The sequence below is a fragment of the Hevea brasiliensis genome, chromosome 17 (genome assembly GCF_030052815.1).
Source record: "Hevea brasiliensis isolate MT/VB/25A 57/8 chromosome 17, ASM3005281v1, whole genome shotgun sequence".
Classification (NCBI taxonomy): domain Eukaryota; kingdom Viridiplantae; phylum Streptophyta; class Magnoliopsida; order Malpighiales; family Euphorbiaceae; genus Hevea; species Hevea brasiliensis.
In genome coordinates, this window is record NC_079509.1 from 1,966,979 (window position 1) to 1,981,590 (window position 14,612).

The following is a 14,612-nucleotide window of genomic DNA, read 5'->3' on the forward strand; positions in this document are numbered from 1 at the left end:
CTATTCCGTTGTGTACTATAATTATCATTCACTGAGCATTTAGCTCAAACCACGTTTTCTCTGCATTATTTGTTTCATATCGGTAGAATTCGCAAATGATCCAAATATTCAGTCCATTTTCTGGAGAGGGACAACTTTGATTTGTTCTCATGGTATGTCCGAATTCATGTTTTCTTGGGCTAATAATTAGTTTAGTTTATTGAACAGTTTAAGTTTTTATTTGAAATCTGTAGAGACTCCGCAGTTTAATTATGGGATATTTATGATGTTTATTCAGTATTTTATTTATTTGGATTTTATCTATTTTTGGGATTAGTAAGTGACAATATATTCATTCAAGATACTCTGATAAGGCTTGCATGATTTAAGAATACTTAAATTATGCGTCGGTCACGGTTCAAAATTTTGGATCGTGACAGTAATTAAATTATTAAAACTCATAACATTGTAATTTTATTAATAGTGCAATTTTCACAACAATTCTATTTGTTGTCATTTCTAATTTACATTGTTTATAGAATATAGAATCATTCTAGTGTAATTCAAGCCTACTTAACGATAAAATTATTTTTTTAAATATAATTATTAAAATATATTAAAAAATAATTTAAAATTAAATTTAATAAATTTTAATTATAATAATATTAAAATTATAAAATAATTTTTTTAAATTAATTTTTTAACAACATTTAAAATAATATTTTTATTTAAAAAATAATTTCAACTCTAAACAGACACTAAAATAAGTGTTTAAAAATTATTGCATAAAACCAGTGTACAAAAAATTATATACATAATGACGTCTAAACCAAATATATGTATTAAAAAATCAATGAGCACAACAGAACAAAATTCTTCAAAAACTAAAACAACGTTTAACCCGTCAGATTAAAGTACAAAAGAATGAAGGAAAGTGCTGGCGATCTTAATCTATCAGCCCCGTCAGAACCAAACTTCCTAACACAATGACCTGAAGCTCGTCATATCCCGCAAGGGCACCAGTACCTGCAATTGCACCAAGGATGTTTGAACCAGCACCCTTGAACAGAGATTTGGCACCCTCCTGCTTCAGACATTCCTAAGGTTAATCTAAAGTAATACACGTGGTATGCAATCCATTTACACAAAGCTAGGAAAGTTCCACCAGGGACAACCATAAAAGATAGCGGGAGTGGATTGTCAGTTCTTCAAACTTTGAAGGATCTATTGATGCCTTCCCAGATCAATTTGATCTCTTGCTTGCATTTTGTCAACACCGAGGGAAGTGGGGTCTCGAGATGTTTTTGAGCTCCTGAAATCCATTTCCAGTTGCTTCTGCCTCAGTTGCAATATGCTTTGCTCATTCTCTAGTCTCATCCTCTCATTTTCTAGCCTTAATCTCTCAAACTCCCTATCTTTCTTGCTGCAGTATCTCAACCACTTGAAGCGTTGCTTCTCAAGCTCAAACGCTTGAGCCTGGATGCTGACTCTCTGCTCCAGAAGTTGCAACTTCTGTTTCTTAACCGACTCCTTTTTCTCCCATAATGACACCGTAGGATCTTGAGCCATTTCAACGTCAAAGCCACCGCATCCACCTGATTGAGACCAAAGATGGGCATCCTCTTCATTTACTTTATTCCTCTCATACTTGCCCATCCTCTCCCCATCCTCATTAGCATTACTGTCATCTTCATTATCCGATTCATCATCATCACTATCATCATGACCCTCAGCTTCCTCTTTCTCCGAGCCATTGTTGTCTTTTGAGCACCTTTCAAGGGGTAGTGAGCAGCCTTGTAGATCAAGATCTTGGCAGTTGGGTATCCTCTGTCCATTATGGTAAGCACACATTTCCTTATAAAATAAATGTTTTGAGTTCAATATCTTTCTAACATCATCCTTTGCCTTAGCGGAAAGATGAGGCTTTGAATCCATAAGAGCAGGGTTCTCCACCACTCTACAACTGGTTCCCCTTCCAAGAATATCATTCAACCTTTTGTACCTCTTATTCAAATCATTAAACTTATCCTCACACTGTTGTGGCGAAACATGACAGCCCTTACTGATCATTATCTTCGACACTGTTTTCCACTTACCTTTCTTCTGCAGAATCCCAGATTTCCTCTTAAGCCTGTCAACACCCTCAAATGCACCATCATCACCCACACAAGCAACCACTGCTATCAGAAGCCTAACCACATTATCTGTCCATTTCATTCGCTGCCATGGGGATCCATTCTTACTCTTAGCCCCACTAGTGCTCTCACCATTCCCGTCGTCTGTAAAGCTTGGCTCATCATCTTCACTCGCATTGCCATTATTTGTGGCATCAAGAGGGCTAAGTGCTTTCCCTTTATTGAAATTTGCTGAATATCCTTTTGGGATTGAACCTTTCACTTCCATTAGCCCCATGGTTTGATGATCATTATCAAGCCCACCCATTAAATTCATATGATTTCGACGATGAATTGGCGATTCAAGGTCTAATAATCCACTGGTTGGACCTGACAAAAACCGCCCTCCCAACCCTGAAGTATCCATATGTCGACAAACTGAATCCCAAAATTCCAAAATCCTAATGCTCTTCGTTCACTGAGAAAGAAAAAAATCTAAAATCTCAAATTTCACATATTCCACATATTCAATGTTCAAGAAAGCAACAAACCCACTTAACTAAACCTAAAGTAAGTACTTGGCTCAGCTGATATCGCCATTTTTAGAAACTTAAAAACACGATAGGGCATAAAAGCAAAATCCCACAAAACCAAGATTCCACCTCCTTTCATTTTTTTCCATTTTCTTAGCAACTAAATAACTGGCAAACATAAAAAGCAAAATCCCACAAAAATCCTATAAACTCAATCGAGATTATACCAGGTCCTAACCATATAAAAGAATATCACGAACTGAATCTTTCATCATTCTCACAAACCCAAAACTGTACAACATAGAAAAGAGACCCTTGATAAGTGAAGTTAAATCCAGATTCCCAACAAGACCCAACAATCCATTCCAGTGTTCACAGATTCTTGGAAATGAAGACTGAAACTTGGAAATTAAACAAGCACTTGATCAATGCAATGACACAAATCTAAAAATAGTAAAACTATAAAAGAAAAGCTATTTCAAGCTTACCTTTGAAATGATCCACAATGGAGATTTCACTGTCTGAATGAGGGAAACAGAGACTATTTTCGCTGAAACAGAAATTTAAAAAAATAGTAAAAAAAAAAATCTCGGAGAGAACGAATGTTGAAGTTGGAGCACAGAGAAGAGAAGAGATTTGGTAGCAGGCCGCGCAAAGATCGCCAGATATTCTACGTGTCAGCTATTTGTTGCCGTTGAAAATGGCTTTATGACCGGCGAAGGACATTGATACTTCCTTGTTAAAATTGTCTTTTTTTTTATTTAATTTTATTAAAAAAATAAATAAATTGTTATATACATAAAACGAAATATGATAATTTTATGAATAATTTAGATATAATTAAAAATCATAATTTTTGGCTTGCAAGTTTTGCAATTTCTATTAATTTTCTCTCTGCTTATATCTGGAAACTTTGTTAAAGGACAAAGAAAATAAAGGGGCAAAATAAGAAAGGAAAGAAAATAAAATAAAAATTTTTATTAATTTTTTCTTTATTTTTTTTAATATTAAAAAGAAAAAGAAGAGAAAAATAAATTTTTAAATAGTAAAATATTTTTATTTAAAATTAAAATAAATAATTATAAAGATAAAAAAAGTAACCCAAATGATATATAATTGCTCATTCCGATGAATAATTATCCGATTCGATCATTATATGCATATCGAATATACACACTTTCTTCGTGGATCATAATGGGATCAATGACGGACTTATTATCATGAACAATAAACAACTTTCTCATCTTGAGATAAGAAAAATCCACCTATGTTGTGGAAGAATCAAGAGGATCTTAATTCTTACATTATTACATGGACTACTGCATGCATTGATACACCTAATCCACCTATGCCGTGGAAGAACCAAGAGGATCTTACATTAATAAAAGGACTACTGCATGCACTGATACACCTGTTTACAATTACAGCAATGAAAGCTTAAAAGCTAACCTTAGCTACAATTAATTCAGGTTTTCAGATAGTATTATCATAAATTTGCCATCAAGAATTTGTAACGTGCAAAGGTTTCTTATAAGACTGCAATAGTAGCGAAGAACAAACAACACTAATCGATGAGGCAGCCATGCAAGCACCAGCAAGCCAAGGTGGCAAACGAATTCCAGTGAATGGGTACAGTATTCCAGCAGCAATAGGCATACCAAGTATGTTATAACCAAGGGCCCATACATAGTTTAGCCGAATGCGCAAAATGGTCTTTCTGGATAGATCTATGGCTGTAACGACATCTTCTAAGTTGCTTTTGATAAGAACTATATCAGCTGCCTCTATGGCTACATCGGTGCCAGCACCAATTGCCATGCCAACATCAGCTGCAACCAAGGCTGGCGAGTCATTTATTCCATCTCCCACCATGGCCACAGTCATCCCTTTTCCCTGCAATCAGTTCAAATATTTCACACCTTAACCACCACCTGTGAGCATACCCAATGGATGACTGTTCAATCATTTCAATATAGGAGTAGAAACAGGGCAGGGAGGAGGAGGTGCAGGAGAGCCATTCCCCATTCCTGCCCTCCGAATCCAGAGAATTCTTTTGTTCCTTATATTTAAAACAGACCTAAATAGTTCATTTTGTACTTTTATATTTCATGGTGCATTGTGTGTCATTGATGGTTCATGGTTATTTGTTTATTTATTTATTAATTTAGCAATAACCATGTAAAAGCAAGTATACCTGCAAGTCTTTGATTCTATCTGCCTTTCCCATTGGATCCGTCTCCGCGAACACCTTTTTAATTCCAACCTCCTTTGCAATGGCAGCCGCTGTAGCCCAATTATCACCAGTCACCATGATGGCCGAAATGCCCATGGAATGAAGAAAGGAGATGACACGCTCAGCTTCTGGCTTTACTGGATCAGTAACGGCAAATGCTCCTGCAATTTTTCCATCAATAGAAACTAGCACGCATGTTCTAGCCAGCCTTTCATTTTCTGAAATGTAGTTCTCAACCTCAGTACCAACTGTGACATTACTAGCCTGCATGAGCCTCTTATTCCCAACCAAAACCATTTTTTCACCCACTTTTCCACTCACCCCAGCTCCAGTGTGCACCTCAAAGTCTTTAGCCTCTGCAACATGTTCTGTGCTAGACCCAATCTTCTGGCGTATCCTCTTAGCATGCTCCACCACAGCTTTTGCTATTGGGTGTTCACTATTCGCCTGAGGATTGGGGATAAAAACAAATCTCAAAATTTATCACTGCTTCAGTGGCAGCAGCCAGCAGGAACTCATAAAAAATATAGTTTTTCCACAATATTATTATTATGTGTATTTTCATGACTAACATACACTCTCAATATGCCAGCAACTTGAGAATTATCCAAAATACTTCAAAATTAGTCTCAAAAAAAAAATTGAATTTACTTATTTTTCATTGTAGAAGTGTTGTTCCCAACAAACTTCAAACCCACCTGTCACTCCAGCAAAAACCAAGTTTATGAAAAATAAAATTCCCACTTAGTATTTGTGAGTAAAAGTTTCATTTCAATCTTGTAGCTTTCATATCAGAACAGCGTTCACAATATGGATACCCACCTCAGCAGCAGTAGCCATGTCACAAAATTCCTCCATTGAGAAACTGGAAAAAAGCACAGCACTAACTACCACTGGTTTTCCAACTGTTAATGTACCTGTCTTGTCAAAGACAACTGTTTTCACCTGCAGCATGGAAAGAACACAATCTGGTTTTAAAAAACAAACATCTAGAAGGCAATTTTACGTGAGCTGTGTGACCCTAGGGATCATATGATAACAATTAATGCAACATAACTGCAGCAAGCACAAGTGGTCACTTTCTGTTGCTGTATCCAAAAATAGTGATAAAAACATGAAATGTAAAGACAATAACTGCCCTTTGTTACGGTTAATTGGTGAGCTATACAAAGGGTAGCCCTTCCCGTTCCCATAATCCCCTCTACCCTCTTATGATTTGTACTTAAGAACTCTACTGGAAATCACAAGCCTAAAGCCTTAACAGGGCGACACTAACTACTTGCACTGCCTCTATGCTTTTCTTTCTGGGAAAAACAGCCATAATTAACTGAATATGAATTCTATCTATCATCTATTTTTCACCATTGGAAAAGTAGAAGAGAGATTGATTTTCTTAGAGGGCAAAGCTAGTAAGGATCACTGGATCAGACTTTGCTAAGTAAATTAAAAGCATGAAAAGCTGCACCTTTATTTCTTTAAACCCAAAGTATGTTAAAGAGTTAAATTTTTTAACACTAACAGAGGCCTTACCTTGTATGCCTTTTCAAGTGCATCTCCACCTTTGATGAGCACACCTTGAGAAGCACCTTTACCTGTGGCAACCATGACCGCTGTTGGTGTTGCTAGCCCTAGGGCACATGGACATGCAACCACCAATACGGATATACCAAACTGCAGGGCAAGCTCAAATCCGTCCATCGCTTTTGGTATCCAATGTCTAGGGTAAAGACCAGCTTCTCCAGGAATAAACCATCCCAGCCATGTTACAAAGGCTGCAATAACAACCTGAAAGGAGTTGACCAATTACCAATGGCTAATTAAAGGTACAGTCACATAAAAATCTAAGAATCTTGAATACTTCCATACAAGAAGAAAATGGGCAAGTGACTGTCACATACTATAGGAAAAGAAGGAAGAATGTTAAGAAGTAATAGTAGTTGAGTTATTATTGTTTCGGGTAGTTGAGAAGTTTTGGAGGGAAATTAGTGTAACTGCTTTTTGAAGGGAATTTCTAGAAACAGCTCAGATCTGCTGGAGGTGGTTTTAGTTGTCTAAAACTGTTAGGGAGCAGTTACTGTTGAGAATATATAGTGTGGACTGATACCTGTACAGATTCATTCAAGAATTCAATCAATAATATTCTCTCTTTTCTCTAAATCTCTATTCTCTTCCCACCTTACTCTTTTCTTTTCTCATCCAGTCTCACTCTTGTTTGTTCTAGCTGATACTTTACAGTGACCAGATTGGAAAATCTACAACTAAGATACAAAGAGGGTACTTTGATTATATTCTATCATGAAGTACGTCCTCTCAAAGTACTTGATATTCTACCATATAAAGAAATAGTTGACTTTTTTGATAGGCAAGTAAAAACCAGTCATCATGAACAAAACTTGATGAAAGAGAAGATCAAGGATATAATTACTGACAGTGGGAACGAAAAACTTGGAGATTTGGTCTGCTAGTTTCTGAACAGGCGCCCTGGCAAGCTGAGCAGCTTCTACAAGTTGAACAATTTGAGAAAGTGCAGTCTCTGAACCAACATGAGTAGCCTTGACCAGTAAGCATCCATTCTCATTCATGGTCCCACCAATTACCTATTAAATGCATCGTCAAGGAGATTACCAATTACCAAAAAAAGGAAAGATGAATCTCCATTAAGCATTTTATTATTTCTCAAATGTCACATACAACAGTTTATAGACTCCAATGATACCTTGTCACCAGGTCTTTTAGCAATGGGCCTTGCCTCTCCTGTGATCATACTTTCATTCACATGGCTTTGACCATCTATGACAATCCCATCAACAGGGACTTTTGCCCCTGGAACAATCTTTATTATATCATTCCTTTGTATCAGTTCAGTAACGATTTCCATCTCTGAGACAACATTTCCATTACTATCTCGTGTTAACAGGTAAGCCGTATCAGGAGAAAGTTCTGTCAACTTCGCTAAAGCATCTGAAGTCTTTCCTTTAGCTAGAACCTCCAAATACTTTCCCAGAAGAATAAAGGATATCAACATGGCACTTGTCTCAAAGAAATCTTGCCCTTCAAATTTCTTAGAAGTCATTGCTTTTATCACTATATATACAGAGTAAAAATAAGCAGCATTGGTGCCTAGTGCAACCAAAACATCCATATTAGCTGATTTCCTTCGCAATGCATGGTAAGATCCCACATAGAACCTGAAAAAGGACATTAAGCAAGACAAGATTAATGGAGTTTTTATAATTATCTGCATATAGCTACACTTCTCAATAACAGAGATAATCAGTTCTCAATGTACAACTAAAAATATCAAGTAATATAAATTATGCTTATTTAGTACCTTCGGCCAACCATGAACTGCACAGGCGTGCATAGAATCCACCTAAGAAACATCCCAATGCTAAGCATGTTTTGAATCCTGTACTCTAACCAGTTACCATAAGGATGAAGCATTGGAAGCACCATGGAAAATAGAAACACTGGAACTGAAAAAAGGCAACTCATGAAAAATTGGTTCCTATATGTCCGAATTTCTTGCAGCCTCTCTGCTTCTCTTCGCCTTGGAGGCACATACAAGCTTGCATGGTAAATGCCGGGACCTGGGGAAGCTTCTTCAATGCACTGTATAAGAGATCTTGGACCTGTAAGGTCTGGGTCATAGCTAACAGTTAACGTATGTTTTGCAAGGTCCATTTCAACATGATTCACACCTCGTGATGACTCAAGGAAGGTTTGAACATTGGTGGCATCTTCTATGGAATTAATTTCTTCAATTTTCAGATGCACTTTGTTCAAATCATTCCCAGAACTGACAAGCTCAGCTCCAAAGCCGGCATCTTCTACGGCTTCTATGATGTGATCTGTATCAGTAAGGTTCGAATCAAAGTGAACCTTTGCTTCTTCAAGAGCTAGACCAACCACTGCTTTTTTAACTCCTTTAGCCATAAGAAGTGCACGTTCAACCGACTCAGAGCAGCTGGTGCATGCCATTCCTTTAATCCTAAGCCGACATACTGATATTTCTTGTTCTGGAAAATCATCAACCGGAAATCCAGCATCTTCTATGGTTTCCTTAATTTTCTGAGCCTATAAAAGTAAATTTCTTTTATAAATATTTATAAAACCATAATACATGGTAGCCATACAAATTAGCAGGGAAACAAGATCCAGAGACAATTTTCAAAATCAAATCGGACAAGTTAAACAGAGTATGATCTAAATCTAAATCTAAATCAAAGTACAACTCTTTATCTGCATTAAAAATATCACCAAATCAAAACATTTTGCAAAGAAACAGAACAAGGTCAGGTATGTAAGAGATGGCAGCATGGCCATCAAGAGGTGATACAGTAACATAAATAACAACTTATATAAATTCGTTAAGCCGACTTACAGTAACAAGGCCAGGTATGTAAGAGATAGCAGTATGGCCATCAAGGGGTGATACAGTAGTCTTCTCAACTCCATTAAGCTCTCCCAGCACAGATTCTATGGATGTTGCACAGGAGCTGCACTTGATATTCCCTATTTTGAACTTAATTGTTTTAACCTTCTCACCTCTGTGATCCTTCTCTCTAGGGACAGCAATTGCAACACCATCTGGAGGCTGCAGCAAAGGTGCCTTGAGGTCATCCCTTCCATTAACTTCCATTTTACTGTTCTGAATGATCAAGCTCATCGGAGTAAGCAACAAATGAGCAGGCCAAGACGGTCAAGCACTGACAAATAACAAGAATCACCCTTAATTTAGACTGGCTTGTTCAACAAGAAACCAAAATTGAACACAAAAAATAACAAGCACAGGAGATAACAACTCCTGGATATGAATCTCTACAAAATCAATCAAACTACAAATAGAACAGGGATCGACGGTGGTTACCACTACTTCTGCCGTTTTACATACGAATAAAAAATAAATAAATAAAGGCAACCCTGTGATATTTGTAGAAAGAACTGATAATATACTTATCAAGAGAACTGGCAACTGATGATATACCTCCGAAAAGAACGGGCTTCAATCGTCACTTTGGGAGAGAGTGGAGAAAAAAGGGGATTGTTAGGGTTTTCACTTTTGGATGAATTTGTAAAAGGCAATTAGAAATTGGGGACTATAAAACCAGTGATAAAACAGAAAACTAGGGCTGGTAGGGAAGAGATATGTCAGAGGTCGGCCACTACAAAAGAGGAAGAGATAGAGATGCAATGGGAAAGAAAGTTGCCCCAGAAAGGCCTGAGAACAGGGGTTTGTCGCATTATACAGTTGCCTTGTTTCATTTTGAATTTTTGAAATCTTAACGTCTTTTATAGTTCGCAGTTCCCACGCGCTTCCCACCGTGCAATTAGGGCACTTTGACCATCACGAACTATTGTGGCGGTGCATGTCAATCAAATCAAATTTTCTTTTGCCTCTTGGCGGGCCCCTTCAAAATACAAATTACTCCTTAAATAATTTTTAAATAATTATATAAAAAATTATTGAATGCAACAGCTTTTAAAACAGATCTATTTTAGTTTTAGAGATTCAAAGGGTTGATTTGTAAAACAGTTGATTTATAAAAAATTACTTTATAATTTTTTTATGGAAGTAAATTAATCAAATTTATTATTTTTATATTTAATAATTAATATAATAATTATTTTATTTAATATTTATATTTTAAATTATTATATAAATAATTAATTATTAATATTTAATTACAAATAATTAATCACTATCAAAATAATTAATAACTACTAGACTTACATCATACAACCCATCACTTACTATTCATGTGTTATTTATTCTTTTTTTAATAAAAAAAATGTAAGTATTAATGAAGTTTACTTTAATAATTTTTAATTATTTTGAAAATAATAAATTTCTATATTAATTATTGGAAATAAAATGATGTCATGTCAAATACACACAAATCCATAAGTAATGACAACTTTTTTGCACACGAAAATGAGATGTTATTTTGTACACCATGTCAATCAATTAAATATTTGGCAGTAAATCAACCATTAGGGATTACCCATCAACAGACACGTGCCCAACAGAATAACCTTTTCTAAAGCCCCCTACGAGGGAGTTTGATTGAATCTGAAGGTGTAGTCGGCAATGATTATTATGTTATTAACATTCATAATCAAATTGAAACTTTTTAAGCTCATGATGAGTTCATTACAATCCAGCATATGATTTAGAGGGGGCAAACAAAAAAAAAAAAAAGTGTAAATTTAGTACCTCGTGACTATAGAAATGATAGGGTGAATGGGGACCCCTCCAGGTATGGTCTCTGGTGCACTCATTTGATGCATTGTCAGCACGTTTTTTTTCCTAAAAAAGGTGCAGTTGTCAATTTTGCTTCTATATCAGACTAACAGTGCGCATGGCAAAGGCTACTATGAGGAGAGGGAAAGATGATAAATTTTGGAAAATTAGCTATTTCACCTTATCAAATATATATATATATATATTAAATAGAAGAAAGAAAATAAAAGGCAAATATATTATGTAGACATTTAATTTCATGAGTATTTTATAAAAATTATTAAATTTTAATTTTTTTCATAAAATTTATTAAAATTTAATTTAATTTAATGAAAATTATTCTAATTGAGAATTAAAAATTTTCAAATTAAAATACTAACCTGTCAATTATTTTATTAATAAAATTAATCTATTTTATTAATTTCTTTAAAAAAAACATGATATATAAAACGTATTAAGCTATCCCCTTATCATTAAATCCTCATCTTTCTCTGTTTATTTTCATTAGTAGTCACTGGTTAATTAATTTTATTTATAAAATAATTGATAAATTAGCATATTAACTTAAATATTTTTAATTTTTATTATAATGACTTTCATAAAATTAAATTAAAATTTAATAAATTTTATAAAAAAATTAAAATTTAGTGACTTTCATGAAATATTCATAAAAGTTGTAACTTTTATATAATTAAATTAAAATTCAGCAAATTTTATATAAAAAAATTAAAATTTAATGACTCTTATAAAAATACTCATAAAATTAAATGATCACATATAATAAAAACTAAAATTAATTAAAACTAAAATCTTACTCAGCCCATCATTTCTCTTTCTTCCTTATCAACCATTTTCTAAATACAAAAACACATTAAATTGAATAATAAATACAAACATAATAAATTAACTAATTTTTTTCTTTTTTTTTCTCTCTCAAAAAATATTAATTTCGTTCCCTTCTTCTTTCAACTTCATAGCATGCATAGTGTAAGAATATGCATTATTGATGAGCTAATATTATTAAAAGTTATAGGGAAAATATCTTGGATTTATTTAAAAAAAAAACCTAAATATGATTATTATTTTTTAAATAGTGAAATTTCATAATTTTCATTATTTAATTTTAATATTAAAAAAGTAGCTGACTAGACGGTCCTTATTGGTTAAAAAAAAAAAAAAAACTAATTGGCTGCATTGTCAGCACGTTCAGTTCCACTAACGGAGCCAAATCTATAAATGCGTGTCGTGCGTGATACGATTTTTATTTTTATATACACGTATATAAATAGCTTTATTGAAATTTCAACCTCCGTTCATATAGTTTTTTGAATGAAAAATTTTTAATTAAATTCACTTCATTATGAATTTTAAAAAATAAATATATAAAATTTATATATTTAATAAATAAATTTTATTATATATTTTATATATTAAATTTATAATAAATTAAATATAATAAAAAAATAAAATTATGAAAATACCTTTAATATCACGAGAATAAAGCTCATTAGTCGTACATTATCATCGCTCCTTTATCCACAGCATCTTTGCTTGTGGCTTTTGGCCAATGCCATCAAAAAGAGCCAAAGTTGTTTTTCTGGTCTCCTCCTTAATGGCACGCCACTTTTTTTTTTTTTTTTTTAATATGCATTTCATTTTATTAAACAAACCTCTTTTGGTAAGTACAGCAGATTCGTAAGTCCGCATGACCAAAGGCTCATCACTAGCCCTACACGATTAATCAACCCAATCCAAATTCATAGACCTTAGCTCTAGGAAACCACCACCTATCCAATATTGAAACCTACTGCCCACAAAAAAAGAAATTGCCCATACTACTGAACAGTATCGTCGGTTACCCAGATTGGAGTCGGTACCGTCGATTACTCAGGCCAGAACCGGTGTAGGTGCAGCAACTGAGAGAGAATGACAGGAACATCACAAGCAAATTACAATTTCCGAAAACAAATCAAGCATACTCGATCATTATTGACCAATTAGTCACCAATCCAGCCAACAAAAGCGTTTCAGAGGAGAAAAAGAAACGAAAATGCAAAGGCCCAAGGCATTTCAATCTTACATAGCCTTGGGTCGTCCATTTAAGATAAATCCGACGGATTTTTCAAAGGACTCCTTTGCAAGCATCCTTTCTTTACGATGGAAACTCCACCTGCAAGCCATAAACCAACCAAACACTATCTAAAACTTTACTCTCATCTTTTTCACCACCCCTGCACAAACCAAAACCCAAACTTTACACGCCGCACCTGGAAAAGAAGGAGAAAACCACTCCTCATTGATATTTGAAATAACTTTAACTTATATTTCTAGTATATTAAATAAAATTAATAAAATTTTTAATTTATTTAACTTTAATTAAAATTTTAAATTTAAAACCGTATATTTTTTTCAACAGCCATTCAATTAAAATTTATTAATTTTCATTATTTCTTGAAAATTTAGCAACAACAACCCTCTCTAAAAGAAAGATGATCCTCTCTCTATCGCAATCCGACGAAAATCCTCTAAAATAACAAATTCATAACTCATGATCAATCAAACACAGTTGTTTGATTTGGATATTTTCTTTTTAATGGGTTTAGCAACATTGGTGCATTAGAGTTATAATATATCCAATTTAATTTAAAATAATTTTTAATATGTAAAATAAACCATGCATTTTATACAACATGGATGGTGATTTTTTTTTAAAGATAAAAGTTGAAAAATATAATAGATGAAAATAAAAAAAAATATGAAAGTAATATATATATATATATTTTTTAAATAGTTGAAAGTCAATGATTAATTAAGGTATTAAGCATATGGAAAATTAATTATAGAATGCAATTATATATACATACGACAAATTTATTATGTCTAGTAATTATAATGATTTCTATTTGGGTCCTATAAAAATATTTTATTAATATAATATATTTATTATTATATATATAATAATTACACCATAAAAATTATCTCCATGATACACTAATTTTGGAAATTATCGGCCCAAACATTCGTGCCAGGTTCAGGTCTAGATTGTAAGAATTGTGTGGGCCATAGGTTGATCACTGAAACAACATGCTGAGACCAACGCCCTGAGAAGTACTTGTACCCGCTGACCAGGTTCGGCCGCCCCATTCCAAAATTTCCAATAACCGGCCGGGTCTAATTTTGAAACTAATTCGGGTCAATTTGAGCACCTTTCTTTTAATATATACAAACATCAATTTTTTTTTTGGAAGGAAAATTCAATTAAGGCTCCAAGTGGGCAAAAGATTGGTTACAAAATGAAGTTGCTATAAGGGATTATACAAAAAAGAGTAATCCTTCAAAGTAATAGTACCTAAATAATGTGCAGCTTGATTACATGATCTGTTAATGTAAGAAAAGAAGACCTCTGTGCAGTTAGTAGAGAGAAGTTTGACATCATTGAAAACATCATGAATCTCTAACGGAGTCAATATATTTTTTCTCTTTACAAGTTTAATTATCTCTTGGCAATC

General features: G+C 33.8%; 2 protein-coding genes across 6 annotated transcripts; both read right to left on the reverse strand.

Moving 5' to 3' along the window:
• Positions 1–785: 785 nt before the first annotated feature.
• LOC110639103 (uncharacterized) lies at positions 786–3,480 on the reverse strand. Of its 2 annotated transcripts, none has more exons than XM_021789931.2 (2): positions 3,115–3,480; positions 786–3,027 (listed from the first exon to the last, which is right to left on the reverse strand). In XM_021789931.2, exon 2 carries the CDS (start codon positions 2,518–2,520, stop codon positions 1,204–1,206), a length of 1,317 nt encoding a protein of 438 aa, XP_021645623.2. In that variant the 5' UTR covers positions 2,521–3,027; positions 3,115–3,480; the 3' UTR covers positions 786–1,203. The 2 variants fall into 2 exon arrangements, with proteins under 2 accessions (XP_021645623.2, XP_021645630.2); XM_021789938.2 differs by having other exon boundaries at positions 786–2,571; positions 3,115–3,478.
• A 367-nt stretch (positions 3,481–3,847) lies between these two features.
• LOC110639122 (copper-transporting ATPase HMA4) lies at positions 3,848–10,124 on the reverse strand. 4 transcript variants are annotated; one of them, XM_021789953.2, is made up of 9 exons: positions 9,847–10,124; positions 9,244–9,568; positions 8,191–8,936; positions 7,576–8,047; positions 7,289–7,456; positions 6,390–6,644; positions 5,682–5,804; positions 4,821–5,306; positions 3,848–4,519 (listed from the first exon to the last, which is right to left on the reverse strand). In XM_021789953.2, the coding sequence occupies exons 2-9, from the start codon at positions 9,526–9,528 to the stop codon at positions 4,127–4,129; spliced, it is 2,928 nt and encodes a 975-aa protein (XP_021645645.2). In that variant the 5' UTR covers positions 9,529–9,568; positions 9,847–10,124; the 3' UTR covers positions 3,848–4,126. The 4 variants fall into 4 exon arrangements, with proteins under 4 accessions (XP_021645645.2, XP_057995230.1, XP_021645657.2 ...); XM_058139247.1 differs by having other exon boundaries at positions 9,730–10,124; XM_058139248.1 differs by having other exon boundaries at positions 4,421–4,557.
• Between the last annotated feature and the right edge of the window lie 4,488 nt (positions 10,125–14,612).